This window comes from Lepisma saccharinum, chromosome 18, assembly GCF_977018435.1.
Source record: "Lepisma saccharinum chromosome 18, izLepSacc3.1, whole genome shotgun sequence".
Lineage (NCBI taxonomy): Eukaryota > Metazoa > Arthropoda > Insecta > Zygentoma > Lepismatidae > Lepisma > Lepisma saccharinum.
In genome coordinates this window covers 10375695-10393632 of record NC_139246.1, presented here as the reverse complement: position 1 = coordinate 10393632, position 17938 = coordinate 10375695, and the positions used below count along the sequence as shown (strand labels likewise).

General features: G+C 41.9%; 2 protein-coding genes across 4 annotated transcripts in view; one reads left to right on the top strand and one right to left on the bottom strand.

Annotated features, from left to right (window-relative positions):
* The window catches only part of LOC146002379 (carbohydrate sulfotransferase 1-like), a 157719-nt gene extending 157183 nt beyond the window's left edge, over positions 1-536 (bottom strand). The window contains exon 1 of the mRNA XM_083140111.1: positions 195-536. Within this exon, the coding sequence (XP_082996237.1) occupies positions 195-214 (20 nt within the window). The 5' untranslated portion in view covers positions 215-536. The remainder of the gene's footprint in view (positions 1-194) is intronic.
* LOC146002380 (solute carrier family 35 member G1-like) overlaps positions 1-17938 on the top strand; it is a 176070-nt gene that overhangs the window by 143146 nt on the left and 14986 nt on the right. The gene's annotated exons all lie outside the window — the stretch shown is intronic.

Below are 17938 nucleotides of genomic sequence, written 5' to 3'. Positions count from 1 at the left end.
GTCACGACTAATCCCCTACGATTAAGCTTGGGTGGTGATATCGTGTCAAACATATAACGACAGATTTTCGTTGGAGTAAACTTGCCGAGCTTGTTTTGATCACGTAAACTGTCAAATCACAAGCTCCGATTCGAAACGTTAAGGGCAGCAATGACAGCTTGACTGTCACGTTACGTCATCCAGCAAGTACCTACCTCATCGTGCGCAGCGCCATTCTTGCAAACCAAGCCTCGATCCGGGTTTGACTTCAACGACAATGGAGCACCTCGATTTCCACAGATCCGTGCAACTTCATCACACAACACAACCACACCAGCACGAAGCAGAGCAAGAACTGACTCTTCTCGGCCATACACGTGACAGAACAGGTCTTCTTAGCGGCGAAAGTAGGGCTCGGGACTGCAGGAAAAGATATCCAAGGCTGTACGCACGTCGCTTCTCACGCCTTGCGTATTGGATCGGACGATTCAAGACTCCCGTAACCAAGCTGCAGGTGAGCGAGAAGTGGGTCGAAAGGGCCATCCTTCTCTACGTTACCTGACGAATGCAACACGTTTGTGAGCATTTTTCTCGCCTTTGCCTGCTCTTAACTTAACCTTCGACAGGTGGGATGGGGCGATAAGGTCAGCGGTCAATGTTAGAGGAGCAGGTCTTAACTGCACGAGCTGCGTAGCCACGATCACAGATGCTGAATTCCAGGCCTAGGCTAATTGGTGTAGCAATGCAACTCGTTGCCCAATAGGCAGGGTTGTTAGAGGCCCAGGAACGCATAAATTCTAATGGGTTCCGCTGCGGGACCGTAAACTTTTCTCTCGCACAATTTAAATTCGGTCCAAGTTACGCATTGTTTCATTTCTATGTGGAACTTAAACCCTATTTAACCCTCAAACACAGTCGTGACGTCCGCGGGACCGCAGTATATAAATAGACCACCACAGAAGCAGATACTACAACCTTTTCCTTCACGCTTTCACAGCACACTGAAGTTGAGGAAGGTACTGAAAGAGAGGTAGCCACAAGGTCAAAAGTACTGGCGGGGTAAGAAGCAAAAGGAACACTCCAGTCCGTGGGACGTCACAGCTGTAGTTGAGAGTTAAACTGATCCGCAAAAAATGTTCCTGGACCGTATTCAAATTGAGACGGAAAAAGGTTCCTGGACCGAATTGGGATACTTTAAACATAAAAAGGTTCTTTACGGTCTAGAACCCATTTACACTTGCTGATTTTCTCTCCCGGACGGGAATTGAATTTATTTACAATTCCTGGATCTTTAACAACCCTAGAATTCTTAAAGATCCAGGAACACATGCATTCTAAAGGGTTATATTGAGTTCCGTAACAAGACAGGAACCTTTTTTCTCTCACAATTTAGTCCCCTCCCCCTGACCTTGGACTGAAGTCCATTCTAGGGGAAGCAAAAAAACAAGACTAGGAGAATCTAAGAATAGCAGGGCAATTGGATACTCATGATGGAATTATTTTTTACGTGTTCCTTGCATTTTTCTACCAGACGGCCAAGGGCACCTGCAAGGGATACAGAGGGGCAATTGTCCCCCCTCGATTTCAAATTTTATACAAATAAAAATACATTTCGTAAAATTTTCTTGTTCGCTTCGCTCGCTGACTGCTGTTATAGTCAAAGTTCAGAGCTGGGAGCGGGAGTTGAGCCTGGAAGCCAAACGATCTATATGAAAGAAAATGTTAAAGAGAATGCCATGGCGCCCCGTAAAATTGTTGCACCGTATTAAAACAATTTCTTTCTATGAAACTTAATATGAAATATTAATGATGATACTGTAATCCAAGAAGTCATTGATCACTCAAGAGATTCCTATTTGTTTGTCAGGTGTCAAATACATGTATTTCAACTATAATATAATACAATTCACACAATATTTTGCAAAATAGTTAACGTAACCAGTAGGCAAACATTGTCTGTAGTGATGCAAGTCTCTCCCCTTTGAAGGAAATAGAGTCCGTGGTGGACTAAGGGGCCCATGTTTTAATGTTTTAGCAAGTACAAAAAAATGTACTACAAGTTTTTACACATTTCATCAAAGTGTAGGTAATATATAACCATTATTATTTAAGTAATTCGATTTTTCTTGCATAACACAACGCAATGGTGTTGTTTGCTTCTCGTTAGATTCCTTTGTGAGTAAAAATCTTGCATACTGGAAACTAGAGGGAATCATTATGAAGCATGATTTATAAAGGGCTCCCTTAATCAGTTCTGCAGAGAGGCCCAAAGTTGTTGGTACATATTAAGTCTATTAACATTATCGACCTGTAAATATCAGTAGATATGTTAAACTTTATATTCTTTGGCAATCTGGAAAGGTCATTATCGAAATATTGCTATTTAATGTTGCTCGAAGTTCTTTTGTTCGTTGCAGTTTCAAAATATCATCCGTTTTCTGTTACTTATCTCTTTTGGGGGAGGGGGCAACTGCCTCTGTGTACCCTGCTATATCTGCCAATGCGACACCGTATATTAAAAATTGCCCCCTCTAGGATTAGCTTCGCCCCCCTACAAGGAATTCCTGGCTACGGGACTGGTATTAACATATGTATTTGAGTTTTCAGATCTTGGTTTAAGTCCGCTTTATGCACATATAGGCTGATCGGGACTGGACCTACAGTTTAAAGTGGGATCTGAACCACTATGTGCCTCCACGGGGTATCGAACCCGCGTCCCCTTGATTACAAGGTGACGACGTTACCACTACGCCATCGGGAAGGGCATAAATATATGTACTTATGAGTTAAATATGTAATTAAATTAGGCTCACTTGGGCATGAAACGCCATTTCACTGATTTGATCTGAAAATGTTAAAAGAGAATAACATGTAATTGAATAATGATAACGAATAACTAAATAATTCAAGAAGGAACACGACCAGAAAAAAATAATATTAAATTTTTACTTCGATTCAAGACTTCACAATAATTTGAAACATCCCTACATATAAAATGGACGAGAGCGCTTTTCAATGAAAAAGAAAAATGCTTGGGGGTTAAAGCATCGATCAATGCGTTGTGTATATATAAAACCCATTTACTTTCTCTGTATTCAATTCGGCAGTGTTCTTTGACTTCGATTTTTCTTTCATGTACGTCATTGCCGCTGAAGCAATTTGCCTATTAGTTGTGGGAGGCACCGACAAGGTCATGTTCGCCTGGTATTGATTATCGTTTTCCAATAACTGTTCATTTTCCAGTTCTTCTTAACCCTTGCAAATTCACATGATTGTTTATTTGGCTTCGCGATTGTTAAAAATTACTCATACAAAAGTGACTAAATCTTAATACATAAAAAACGTTTGTCTCCACTCACTGACTCGTCAACGTACAGTGGGATCCATGAGTATTACCATGCAAATTGTCCATCACCGTGTTCGTGCACTTTATTTGACCCAATTAGAGCTTCAACAATTAAAAGAAAACTCAAAGCAATCTGTTGACAACTTCTACACCAGCATATATAAAAATCCATAGCTTAAAAACACACAAGATGTAAGAGGAAAAATTAAAATGAAAATAGTGATGGACAATTTGACGAGTAATCGAGTAATACTAGTGGATCACACTGTACAGCCCTAACCTTTGAACATAGAAATCTTCCTCTTACTACGTAAACAGCCACTAAGAAAAGATTCCAATCCCAATAATTTTACCCACAAATACATTTCTACTTCTTAAAAAAAGTTTATACATTAATGAATATGTACCTTTGAAAATAAATATTAATAAATACATTGTCATAATCATAAACAGTAAAGTTTAATTTTATCTAGATTTGTTGGCTAAAAAATGAGGTTTAGATTAGTTGTCAAACGTTGGTCCTAATGAAATCTGACATCGTTAAATTAATTTGGTACATGTTCATATTCATTGTCACGTTGCATTGTAAGCACCGAAAAATTGCAGTTAATACTAATTAGGAAATCGACGACGGTATTTTTATGTACACTCGGAAAACTGTTTAATATACAGGGTGTCCATAAAGTCTCTCTACAATTTCAAGCTTTTATTCCAAACACATACGAAGAGAAAATTGTATGAAATTTGTCACATAGTAGCAGTATATATTGAAGTTTTTTTTTCATAATTTAATAAACCTCAATATGGGCACCATGGTTGCACGAAGGACGTCAAGGCGAAAATCGATTTCTCGCCATATCCGCTCTAACATTGCCTCATCAATGGTGGAAATGGCATTAGTGATCCTTTGCTTGAGGTCAGTAATGTTCCGTACATTTATTCGGTACACAGTGTCATTAACGTAGCCCCATAGAAAGAAATCTAGGGGCGTTATATCTGGTGAACGAGGTGGCCAGGGAATAGAGCCATCCCGTCCAATCCACCTACCGGGAAATGTTTGGTCCAGGAAGTCACGAACATTTAATCCTCAATGTGGTGGCGCACCATCTTGTTGGGAAAAAACGATTGGTTGAAGGTCAGCCAGCCATTTGTGGTGTCACATATTCAGTCAAAAGGTCAAGGTAAACATTTTCATGGACCAATGATTCGATTGAACATCAGTCCACACATTCACTTTTGGACTGTCTCGTTTGAGGTCCATTGTCGAATGGGGTCCATATTCTCGTATTGTACGTGTTCAGTTTACAGGAAACATGAAATGTTGCCTCATCAGTAAAACACACTCTCTTGAGGAACATTGCATCCTCCGATATTCGATTAAGCATGTCCACTGCAAGAGTTTTGCGTTTCGGTTTATCAATGGGCTCGATGGCATGCAACAGTTGCACTTTATAGGCATACAATCGCAGGTTGTGGTGAAGGACCTTGTGTACTGTTGATCGTGGTATCTGTAACTGTCTGGCAGCAGTGCGAATGGATTTCTTTGGAGAATTAACAAAGGTTTGTCTTGCACGTTCGATGTCTTCCTCTGATACTCAATTTCTTCCCCTTCCTGCTTTATCCAAAATTGTACCGGTCTCCATGAATTTCCTGTGCCATTCACGAATTGGTGAACGTGCTTGTGGTTGTTTCCCATACGTAATCCTGAAGTTTCGCTGAGTCTGAGTGTCAGATGTTGTTTCAATGAACCACGCCACACATTGTGCCTTTTCTTGCGGAGTAGCCATTTTTCTTTCGAGGATCTCTCTTTCTTCACTATGTTACCTGAAATACACAAATTGACTATTAGTACAAACTTTAATAGTAAACGAGTAGAATAAAAAAATCACTCAAATATCTCATCATTTGCATTTGTAGTGAATTTTTGAAGTTGTAAAGGGATTTTATGGACACCCGGTATTATTGATTTGATTTTCAAGATGCTTGTTATGGGAAAACCGTTTCACGAGAACTCTGTTCTAAGGGGTGAAGTGGAACTTAAAATTTTGATACATTTACAAGCCAAACCCTTGGACCTAGAGAAATTAAAATATGTACACTGTAAACAAGAGTCCTCAGAGGTAAAATAAGGGATATGTTAGAAGGGGATAGATATTTCTCTCTCTCACGCATAAATATATATTTCCGTCGCTCTTTTTCTCTTTCTATTTCCTTTTCTTTTTCAATCTCTTTTCTCTCTCTATCTCTTCTCTCGCTCTTTTTCTCTTCCAATCTCTTTTCTCTCTACCTCTTCTCTCGCTCTTTTTCTCTTTCTATGTCCTTTCCTCTTCCAATCTTTTTTCTTTCTCTATCTCATGTCTCCCTTTTTTTCTCTCTCTATCTCTTTTTCTCTCTCTATCTCTTTTTCTCTTCCAATCTTTTCTCTCTCTATCTCATCCCTCCCTCTTTTTCTCTTTCTATCTCTTTTTCTCTCTCTATCTCTTTTTCTCTCTCTATCTCTTTTTCTCTTCCAATCTTTTCTCTCTCTATCTCATCCCTCCCTCTTTTTCTCTTTCTATCTCTTTTTATCTTTCTATCTCTTTTTCTCTCTATCTCTTTTTCTCTTTCTATCTCGTTTTCTCTTCCAATCTTTTCTCTCTCTATCTCATCCCTCCCTCTTTTTCTCTTTCTATCTCTTTTTCTCTCTCTATCTCTTTTTCTCTCTCTATCTCTTTTTCTCTTCCAATCTTTTCTCTCTCTATCTCTTTTTCTCTTCCAATCTTTTCTCTTTCTATCTCTTTTTCTCTTCCAATCTTTTCTCTCTCTATCTCATCTCTCCCTCTTTTTCTCTTTCTATCTATTTTTCTCTCTATCTCTTCTCTCTTTCTATCTCTTTTTCTCTATTTTTCTCTCTCTATCTCTTCTCTCTTTCTATCTCTTTTTCTGTTTCTATCTCTTTTTCTTTTCCAATATATTTTTCTCTCTCTATCTCTTCTCTCGCACTTTCTCTCTCCGTCTCTCACTCTTTTCTCTTTCATTATTTCTATCTTCTTTTTATCTTTCCTTCCTTTTTGTAGCTATCCCTATCTCTCTTTCTTTTTCTTATGTCTTTCGGTCTTTCACTTTCCCTGTACTTCTCTCTGAAAATCGGGACTTCTGGACCCCCCTAGGCTATCTTTTGTTTTGGGTTGTGCTGACATTATTATTATTATTATGAACAGTTTTGTTATGGTACTTAACTTGCACTAATTGCATGCTCTTGTAAACTTTAAAGTATAGAACATCTTATTAAAAATGATTCATTAAAATTCGATAAAAACAATACACTTAGGTGTTGGTTTTAACCGTCAGTATCCATCCACTTGACTGTACCGTCTTGTAACTCAATAACTCTTGTATTACGGAGGGGGAGCGGTTCAATGTAGAGTTAGATTATTTTGTAAAATGAGCATTTTAAAATTACGTCCACGCATTTAAATATAACAAAGTTCAGGGAAGTACAGTCTTAATCATTTCTTCTTTCCAACCCGATTCCAGGACATTTGTGCATTCCAAAGAAACTATATTCGGGACACCGGGACAAATGATACAATTTCGGGATTGTCCTTGAAAATCCGGGACGTATACCACCGCATTGTTGATCTGGCTATCAAAATCCAATCTGCCACCACATGAAAGGCCACAAATTTATTAAAAAGTCTATCTACGAACTTCTAACTTCTCTAGAGGCCAGCATAGTCTGCATTTTACCTACCCACTGCCCGCTTGCCCGTGAGGACAGGTATACCTGCTAGCCTGCCCACGGCATCGAGTCGACTTGCGTCTTTACCCGGGTTCTTCGTCTTCCAGGCGCTCTGCGCTTACAAGGTAACTGGGCATTCAACAAGACCCGGGCGCCTGCAAAACCTGCTGGAAGGAAACAGCCCTCCGGCAGCGTGTCGCTCCAGGTGTTTCATCACCACGTGGACAGCTTCAGCCAGTGTTGCCTACTTACGTAGCTCGTAAATCCTACGAGGTCCTAGGAGGAGCTCTCTCCTCCAAGGAGAATTTACATACTTAGCGATTTCAGTTCAGCGTAAGCAGTTTTTATCTTATTGCCAGGAAATGCACGCAGTATTACAGCTTCAATTATTTAAATGAATGATCGAGCAAACAAAAATCTCCTCACTGAAAACTAATTGCTTTTCATTGCATGGTACCTTAACCAGGCACGCAGTGGCGCAACCAGAGGGGGTAGGGTGCATTGCTCACAACCTTGGACGGAAATTAAGTCTAACGGAAGGGTCAGGGTGGGGGTCAAACATTAAAGTACAAGAAAAAACAGACTAGCAGAATTTAAGAGTAGCAGGGCTAAAGGATACTCAAGATGGAATTAATTTTCATATTTTTCTTGCATTTTCCTTCCAGACGGCCAAGGGCACCTGCAGAGGGGGAATGGAGGGGTAATTGCAACCCCTTGATTTCAAATTTTATGAAAGTAGAAATATATTATAAAATATTATCCAGTCTCATCAAGTTCAATGCCGTAGCAAAGGGGTAGCGGGAGTCGGCCCTGAGCGCCGAACGATCTAAGTGAGAAAAGTTTTAAAACAGAGAATGCTATGGCGGCCCGTGATATTATTTGCTATTAATGTTGGTTTGTTACGAGTTGGATGAATTGATTATGTAATACGTCGCTCCATGTGAAAAGAAAATATTGTAGATGGAAATTTTACATGCCATATGTCTGTACATTCGGAATGCATTTATCATGCACTTTCTTTCTTTCAAAAACAGTTTGTGTGCTTGTTTTCCATTATTAGCTAATGTGAAATTGACGTGTTGAAAAAAAATATTTCTAATCCTCTGTTTCAACACAAATGCGCGTGAGAACCGACTTCTACCCCCTTTTTGCGTGATTTATGAGGATTATAATGCCTTTCATGCTACTTTATTACTATTATTGTGATTGTTCTTGTTGGCACGTTTATCCAAGTACTTGCCCCCCCCCCCCCAAACGAGGGTAACGGCAATGGCCCTGGCTGGCTACGGCCCTGGTGTTCGCAGTAGAACAGTGTGTTGTTCGACTCGCGACCTCAGCGTCGAACGTGACATGTTTCAGTCCTGTCCTATATCACTATATATAGCTACGTATAATGGTTGTTTACGACATATACTTATGGATCCTGTGCCACGGAAAACCTATTTCAATGTGTGTGTGTGTGGGGGGGGGGGTAGCAACATTCGTAAATCTCATTTCATTGGTGATGTGGCTTACGAAGCTTCGAGTTCCCTTTTTTAAGTAGTAAAAATCTATTGCAGTTGGCAACACTGCAGAACGGTGTGGGCCCGGTGCAGTTTCTACTCGAAGCAACTACGTCATGTAGAGGGAGGGGTCTGCAGTTGATGGAAAGAACGAACTGAGACCTACTAGGTATCGTAAGACTGCGGGTACCCGCCGGGTCTACCATGCCTGCCAGGAACGATCTGTGCAGGTGGGCACACAAGCTGCTCAAGCGAGGGTGTTGCGCAGGTTGCATGGCATTTCAGGAGCGATGTCTCGCGAACGGGTCTGCTCCAGGTCTTGTGCAGGCCTTTAAGTGTCGCTTCCAATATGGCCGCTCTAAATAGGATAACTCTTTGTTTACATTCAGCAGTAGTACGAAACAGCAGCGTGTTGTCATGGCTGCTATGGAGAAGAAACGTTTAAATTACGCGATATTTTTAAATATTGCGAATGCGATGTGAATTCCAGGAACTCTAACGAAGGTGAAGCTGTGCTGAGAGCGAAGCATTTAATTATGATAGGCAAAAATAACAGGGAAAACGCAGACGAAACTAATGTTTACGCACTGGTTCTTCAATGCAGTGCTGTATCATCTGCACCTCATGTTGGGATTCTCGGAAATTATTTGAAAATAAAGAAATTGAAATTGACCTATACTTGAAAAGCTGGCAGGAGAAAATTGCTAACATATCGTTGCAGTTCTTTCTCGATAATATTCACGATTTCATGACCAGGCTATCCTCACTGAAAAAGGACATCGTACTGAATGAAGCAGCAACATTAGCATTTCCATTTTCTTTTTCTGGTTACATTTGACATCAATTCATTCTCAAACTATTTTCATCTTCTCTCTTAATCGACTTGCACCTGTTCCAAATTTCACACATACATAATACATGAATGCATTAGGTAAGACGCTTCATGACTTTTCGAAAAAGAAAAAGTTTTATTTATAAAGTACAATTTACAACTTTACTTTCATGGCAATCTCTCGAAAAATAAAGTGAATAGACTCGTGCAATCTTCGTAATTTCTTTGCCGAATTACAGTGTTATTCCCGATGGCAATCTTCTGTCAATCAATTACGATTCCCCTGATTTATTTACAAATTTTATTTTGTTGATTCCACGGGGTGGAAATACATGAAAACTTTTCATTTGTTCTGACCCATAAAATGATTTAGAGCACAAAAAACCTGAACAGTAGATCTTACTCTTTTGCATATTCCCCATGGTTTAAACGACTTCAACACAACGTATCCTACTTAGACTAGTTCCTGAAAGCCCCACCAGATGGCATATCGGTTAATTTTAATCGCGAATAGCCAAGGACGTATTTAGGAGGGGGTCCAGGGGTCCGGACTCAAGTACTAAAATAAAATAATGAATATTTACTTTTTAATATTTGTTGTACTATATAATCGATGATTATTTATTCCCTATGAACTTTGAAGGCAAATATTATTGCATTGGAATCATACGGCTTTGAATGATAGTATCGAAGAAGATTTATTCACACTACTACTTATGCACAAAATATTAATCAGGGACTTCACTTTTTGTCTACTGGATCTAACATCCTTTTTATTATTCAATACATATTCAATTCTTTATCAATTTGACATTAATTTCCTTGTTTTTATACACATTTTGGCGATCTTAAGTACATGCAAGCTAGATAGTAAATATGTTATACATAGGGAGACAAATTTATGGTAAATAAAAACTCAGGAGAGCGGTAAATAAAATGTTAGATCAGCGGTATATACCAGCGGTGGAAAAAAAATAATTGGCACACACTTTTTCATTGAGAGGAAACAACATACAAAAGAGCTATAAATTGATAAACTACTTCATTTTCATATACTGTACACATACACAAGTACTTTGCTGTCCAACCAAAAAGAAAACATCAACACAAAATCACTTCATTTCTAAATTGCATATCTCAAGTAATTTATTCATTGTATGTATTTAAAGGATATCCTTGATGTCCAACAAATAAAATAATCACTACTGCACATACACAAACACATGTTGAAAATCACATGATGATAAACAAAATTCATTCATGACTGAACACAAATCACACCATTGTTTCCCTTGATGTGCGGGAACAGACTAATCTTATCGCTGCTACAGCTAGCAAGTTCAATGAAACTGGAAGTTGAGTAAACATTCGGGGGAAGAAAGGAATGCAGCTTGACAGGGAGCGAAGTTTTTGAACTGAGATTATGTACATGGGAAATTTCAATTTGGAGCGTCTTCCTGATGTGATCGAAGATAAAACGTTCTTCAGCTGCAAGTGGTAGGAAACTTTAGGCAAACGTTTCGTTATAAATCGACAGTTTGCGCGCTCAACCTCGATTGCCGGTTTTTGCGTCTTTTCTACTTAATTTGATGATATTTCACGGTTATTTCGCGAAAAAGCGTCCATTTCGTGGAAAAGCACACATTTCGCATTACTTCGCGAATAAAATTCATGGATATTTCATCATTGGGGATGTAGTTACGTGCAGAATGTTCAAAATTGCATTTTTTTTCACATTTCGCGATTTCGCGCATCGCGAAAATTCAATGTCCCTAGTTATACAGTATATCTATATTCTTAAACCATCTTTTTACGTATTGAAGTAATAATAAGAATGCAATATTAATAAATTTACATATTTTAATTAATATTGAATTATATTATTATTATTGAGACACTTGGTTCGAACCTTCCCCCTCTCCCCCAACGCGGAACTTATGTCTAGATACATGCCTGGCTATAGCCTACAGGCAAATCTCCCCAAAGGCTTCATAGCAAGTTCCGGCTGATAATTTTCGAATATACTGATACACACACATCCATGTACGTCATGTTCATAACACTTAACACAGGTAGAATTTGCATTTCTGAAGCAATGCCTGTGCGTTCTTCCCTCTTCCTTTCGCAAGCCAATCAAGGTTCTAGCTGGTATCATTAGTAACAGTTATCTGCGAATTGCCTGGACGTAAGCTCACTATATTCCTTTTCCGGAATGTCTGGAGTAGGGACGCGCAGAGGCGAAAGCTTGTGGGCGGGGCCAGACTATGCGGCGCTCTCCTGAATGCAGAATTCCCACAAAACTACTGGACTGCGAATAACCAGTCGAGTCCCCCCTCCCGCGCGACCCTTCCCCTCCGCGCGCTCATTGGACGAGGCACACACCGCAACGTGCGCGCAGGACGCGTTCGCGTTCTCTTACTCCAGACATTCCGGAAAAGGAATATAGACACGCGACTACGATTTCTTGCGATACCACAGGACTATAACCACAGAGAGAGTGATAGTTGTATCTCTGCTTGCCAGTTCCTCTTGATTGCGAGCAGTGCAAACCTGTGCAGTGGACAACGTATGGTTTATATGTTGCTTTTCCACACATTCCCGAATTATTGCAGGCTTATATAAATCAGTGCTTCAGCGTATCCGGGTAACTATTATTTTTTTTCATAACTTGTGAATGAACATACAAGTAATACTTTATTTGTGATATATTTGACTAAATTAGCAAAGACAGTTCAGAGGTAAGCTCCGCTTGCGTAGATTTTTCAGGAGTTCTCTTAGAATAGTTCATGCGTTTGTTGGTTTCTGCATGTTATATTAAAGTTTAAAGTGTTTTCAAAATCTGAAGCCACAATTCCGCTTCACTTAGAATGTTTATCGGAATCCTTTTCGACTTCGCTTGTTCTCCAGCGAAGAGAGTGAGAAGCGATTCTATGTTTGTCTTTGCCACAACCTGCCCTTGTGTTGTTTTTCCCTGTTTCTCTATCAGGGATACTTTTAGACCACGCTGTCCATTTTCTAAAAGTAGTTGGATGAAAGAGAAAAATTAATCACAATAGTCATGGACAATTTGCCAGGCAATACTTGTGCATTCCACTGTACCACATCCTTGGCCTGACAATATATTTTTTAAAAGGTTACAATCTTTTATGGACTTGGTATAGTTTCTGATGGAAGGGAACATCACAGGTCCACTGAATACTGATGCTGTGAAATTTCCAGGCTTCTATGTATATGAATATATTCAATGCTGTACAAATGTTTCTATTGCTTGTTAATGTGCACGGTTTCGTCTTCAAAATATATTGATTGAGTGATTGATTTTGCTATATTTTACTTCGCTTTTTGTACCACTTTTGGCTTTGCGAACATGGGGATGAGTAGGAGCATGCATATTTCGTTTTTGACGAAAAAACGAAATTTGAAAAAAAAACACATTGTAGTGTTAATTTTTCATGTTTTTGAAAGGTGTGAGATGCATTTTGTGACCATATTTTGTCACGAAATAATGCGAAATGAACTGCAAATAGCGAAATTAACTCTTAAACACGAAATTTAGGGTTTATTCAACGACGCGGCACCTTCTGAGGTCTGAATTATCCTGAGAGTTATGCAATTCCGGGAAAATTGATTAATTCTGCTGTTAATATTGGAGAAACAAAAATTGACTCCTTTACACAGAAATAAACTTAATACTTGGATAACAACATAAATGGGCTATTCCCCCTCCATGTAGGACTGCCTTGACGGGGCGAGGGGGCTTAGTAGGGAGGTCAATTTCATCTCATCATTTCACCCATTCTTCATATCCATATCTCACGTTTTTCACCATTCCGTCATTCATCTCCATATCTTTGACCTCCCTCTAAGAAACTAAGGTAGGGAGGTCATTTTCATCTCATCATTTCACTCATTCTTCACATCCATATCTCACGTTTTCACCATTCCATCACGTCATTCATCTCCATAACTTTGACCTCCCTATAACTAAGGGTCCTGCTAGAGGAGACAACCTCGATAAAAAACCCCTATCCCAAGGTGTGAGTTGCACGTGCCGATGGGACAGTGTTGGCTGCAGGGGTAGGTGCAGTCGCGAACGTGGCCTCGGGGATTTCGGTTTGGTCCTCGAGTAGCCTCCATTTTTGGGGGTAGGCCTTCCTCGGCATAGAGGGCATGTCGAGGCGACAATTTATGGACCCTCCTATATAAATTTATTTTGTATATGGGTACAAAAAACAACTCAAACGGGGGGAAACCCCCAAAACGAGCGCGGCCTTCGAGCCCGCTCCAAGTAGTGGAAAAGACAAGTAACGTGCCACGTTACCTTGTTATCAGTATTGATGAGAAGACCGATAGTAAGGATGTTTCTGCAACAACAAAGAAACACGGAGCTGCTACATTGAAGGACTTGTCACCATTCCTTATCAAGAAACAGCTAGACTACGCCGCTGGTTCCGATGTTCCAGAAATAAAGAAGCTGAGAAACGGGAATCTACTTATCCAGACCAGCACAGATCGCCAGACCAACAACCTTTTGAAGTTACGATCTTTGGGCCACTTCACTGTTAATGTTGAACCCCATCGTCAACTTAACAGTAGTAAAGGTGTGATTCACCACTGGGATCTGCTAAATGCTGAGGAGGAAGAGATCCTTGAAGCACTCTCAGACCAACATGTCACCGCAGTGCAGCGAATCAAGACGCGAAAATCCGGAGAACTTGTGCCAACTGCTTCGATTATACTAACATTCCAAACGACCACTCTCCCAGATATTGTACGGGCTGGATATTTGAGACTTAAAGTCCGGCCATACATCCCTAACCCGATGCGATGTTTCAAATGCCAGCACTTTGGGCACACTCAGCCTTCCTGCAAGGCCACTACCGCCCTTTGTGGTAAGTGTAGTCTGCCTGATCATGGGACCGAACCTTGTTCTTCAGGTCCCAAATGCATTAATTGCAAAGGCGAGCACCCAGTCTGGCATCGTGACTGCCCCTCTTTCCAACAAGAGAAGAAAATCAGAGAGTTGGTCGTCACAGAGAAAATCTCTGCTGGCGAAGCAAAACAACGTCTCCGTGAAAGCATACGCACCACTTTACCTGTGCCATTCGCTACAGTTGCTGCAGATGCTCTTACCCGTCGAAGTATAGGTGTACAAACCAGCGACGTGTCCACTCAAACTACAACGCTTCCCGTAGCAGCCCGCCCTGCTTCGAGGAAAGCAGCAACCACTCCTCGCTCCACAGAGAAGAAATTCAAGCAGGTGCATAGCAAGGATTACTTTCTCAAGTCCAGTAGCTCTCCAGTGAGGGTGGCGGCCACCACCCTGAAACTTAAGGCGCAGCTGAAAGCTGCCCGGCGGGCGCTCAAAGCACCCGCCCCCACTCCTCCTCCCTCATCCCCTTCGCCCTCTGTGTCCTTACCCGAGGACATGATACAGGACGAAGCCGCGGATGAAGAATTTATCAAGGTGACAGGGCCTAGAAATAGAGTACGCCTTAAAAGGTAACAATCACACCTACAGCTATGGCTTATTGTCTCCAATGGAACCTTAACGGTTTCCGTACACATCTCGAGGAACTGCAAATTCTAATATCTGAATTTGACCCTGCCATTATATGTCTCCAAGAGACACATTTTCGTCCAAATGAATCAGTGATTCTGAACGGATACACGCTTTACCGCACCGACAAGCTTCCTGAGGGTCGTCGTGCACACGGTGGTGTTGCAATCGGTGTTCGAGATAACATCCACTCAACGCCAATCTTTCTCACCACCCCCCTCCAAGCTGTCGCCGTGCGGGTCCATCTACCACAGCCAATATCTGTGTGCTGTGTCTACATCACAAGGGAGGAGCGATTCTCTCTTGAGGACCTCCTTGCTATATTCGAACAACTTCCGTCTCCTGTAGTTCTTTTGGGCGATTTTAATTCCTACCATCGTTTGTGGGGCTCCGTTCGTACAGAACCCCGGGGTCAAATTGCAGATCAATTCCGTGAGGCATCAGATTTAACGTTGCTGAATGATGGGACTCCCACATATTTCAGCCCTTCCTCTGGCACATATTCTGCGTTGGACTTGTCCTTCTGCAGTCCCAGCCTTGCTCCTACCACATCTTGGAGTGTTCATCCTGATCTCTGTGGGAGTGATCACTTCCCTCTCATTCTTACCTTCGAACATCTTCAGCAATCACGTGAACACCACCCTCACTGGAATCTCAGTCGGGCCGACTGGGAAGCCTTCGAGCGTGCAGTGGACCTTGAAGTCGATCTTGCGTCGACTTTACCACCAATCGACGCCTTAGATGTTTTTGTGTCAGGAGTGCATGATGCTGCACGCACCTCCATTCCACATCCCAGTGGACCTGCGAGGCGACGCCCAGTCCCCTGGTGGACTGCGGAGATCGGTGCAGCCATCAAGGACCGCAATCATGCTCTCGATCGATTTAATAGTAACCACACTGCCGCAAACCTCGAGCAGTTCCGCATTAAACGTGCCCGTGCCCGTCAGCTCATTCGAGCCAGTAAGAAGGCGTGCTGGGTCCAATACGTGTCTTCTCTGACGAAGCAGGCTTCGTCGAAAGCCGTTTGGACCAAAGTACGTCGCATCCAGGGGGGTGCATCTACTCCTCTGAGCGCTCTGGAGCACGATGGGACGTTGTACACAGATTCCGGAGACATAGCTAATATCTTGGCCACGCAGTTTTCTGGTGCGTCTAGCTCTGTAAATTATGAACCACGTTTCCGCCGTGAGAAGGACCGTCAGGAACGACGCCCTCTCGTTTTTCGAAGTCATAACACCGAGCCATACAACTCTCCATTCACTGAACGGGAGTTCGATCAGGCACTTCGAGATTCTAAGAACACAGCTCCTGGAGTGGACAAGATCCACTATGAGATGCTTCGTCATCTGCCCATTGGAGCCAAACATTTCCTTTTGGCGGTATTCAACAGGCTTTGGTTGGAGGACTCTTTCCCCACTTCCTGGAAAGAAGCTATTATTGTTCCCATCCTGAAACCAGGTAAACAACGCACCGCAGCCTCGAGTTACAGGCCTATTGCCTTAACTAGCTGTGTGTGCAAGTTGATGGAACGCATGATCAACAAGCGTCTCACCTGGTTTTTGGAGGAAAACTGCTTGATAAGTAATTTTCAATGTGGTTTTCGCTCCAACCGTTCCACACTGGACCATCTGGTTCAGCTGGAAACACACATTCAGGATGCATTCCTCAACAAGGAACATTTAGTTGCAGTTTTCTTTGACCTCCAAAAAGCATATGACACAACGTGGCGTTTTGGCATCCTAAAGCAGCTCCATTCTTGGGGCGTCCGTGGCCATATGGCGTACTTTATTCAAAACTTTTTATCTGATCGTTTTTTCCGGGTACGTGTTGGGAACTCCTTTTCGGATCTTCAAGAACAAGAGAACGGTGTCCCACAGGGCAGCGTATTAAGTGTGACTCTGTTTGCCATAGCAGTGAACAGTGTTATGGCGAGCATTGTTGCCCCTGTACATGGTCTTCTGTATGTAGACGACCTCACGATCTTTTGTCGCTCACGGAATCTCGCGTCAGCTTCTCGTCAACTCCAACTGACGATAAACCGTTTGGTTGAGTGGTCCTCCCAAACAGGTTTCACCTTCTCATCCGAGAAATCCGTGTGTGTTCACTTTTGTCGTCAACGTACATGTCATTTTGATCCTGACCTGTACATGGGGAAATCTCTCCTGTGCTTCGTGAATGAGGTCCGCTTCCTGGGCCTCATTTTCGATAAGAAATTAACATGGCTACCTCACCTTCGCCAGTTAAAGTTCTCTTGTCTTAGAGTTCTCAACCTTTTACGCGTTTTATCACATACTTCTTGGGGTGCTGATAGGACGGTATTGCTTCGCCTATACCGTGCACTCATCAGGTCGAAGCTAGATTATGGATGTGTTGTGTATGCTTCTGCTCGCCCATCTAGACTTCGCATCCTAGACACTGTCCACCATGCTGGTATACGTGTGTGCACTGGTGCCTTTCGGACCAGTCCAGTCGCCAGTTTGTATGTAGAGGCATCTGAGCCGTCGCTGTCTCTGCGAAGACAGCGGCTGGTAGTTAACTACTTCCTACATCTTCGCTCGATGCCTTCACATCCTTCATTCCACACCATCTCAGACGAGGGTAGGCTGGCAAGGTATCGGCTCCACCCTAGTGTCACTAGACCATTTGGTGTTCGTGCAGACGAGATCCTGTCAGCACTTGGTGTTGACAGTGATCTTCCTGGCGTCTCTCCACTCATTTCGCCTCTCCCTACCTGGGAGTTTCCTGCACCTTCTATCGATTTTTCTCTGACTGCCCTTCCAAAGTCAGAGACACCAATGGTTGTATACCAGCAAAGGTTTTTAGAACTTCGTGCGAAGCACCCCAATTTTAATGTGTTTTACACGGATGGGTCCAAGACAGTCGAATCAGTTGGTTGCGCCTTCGTCCTAGACTCTCATAGTTCCAGTTACTCGCTACATCCTGCCTGTTCCATCTATACGGCAGAGTTGTACGCCATCCTAAAGGCACTGGACTTTGC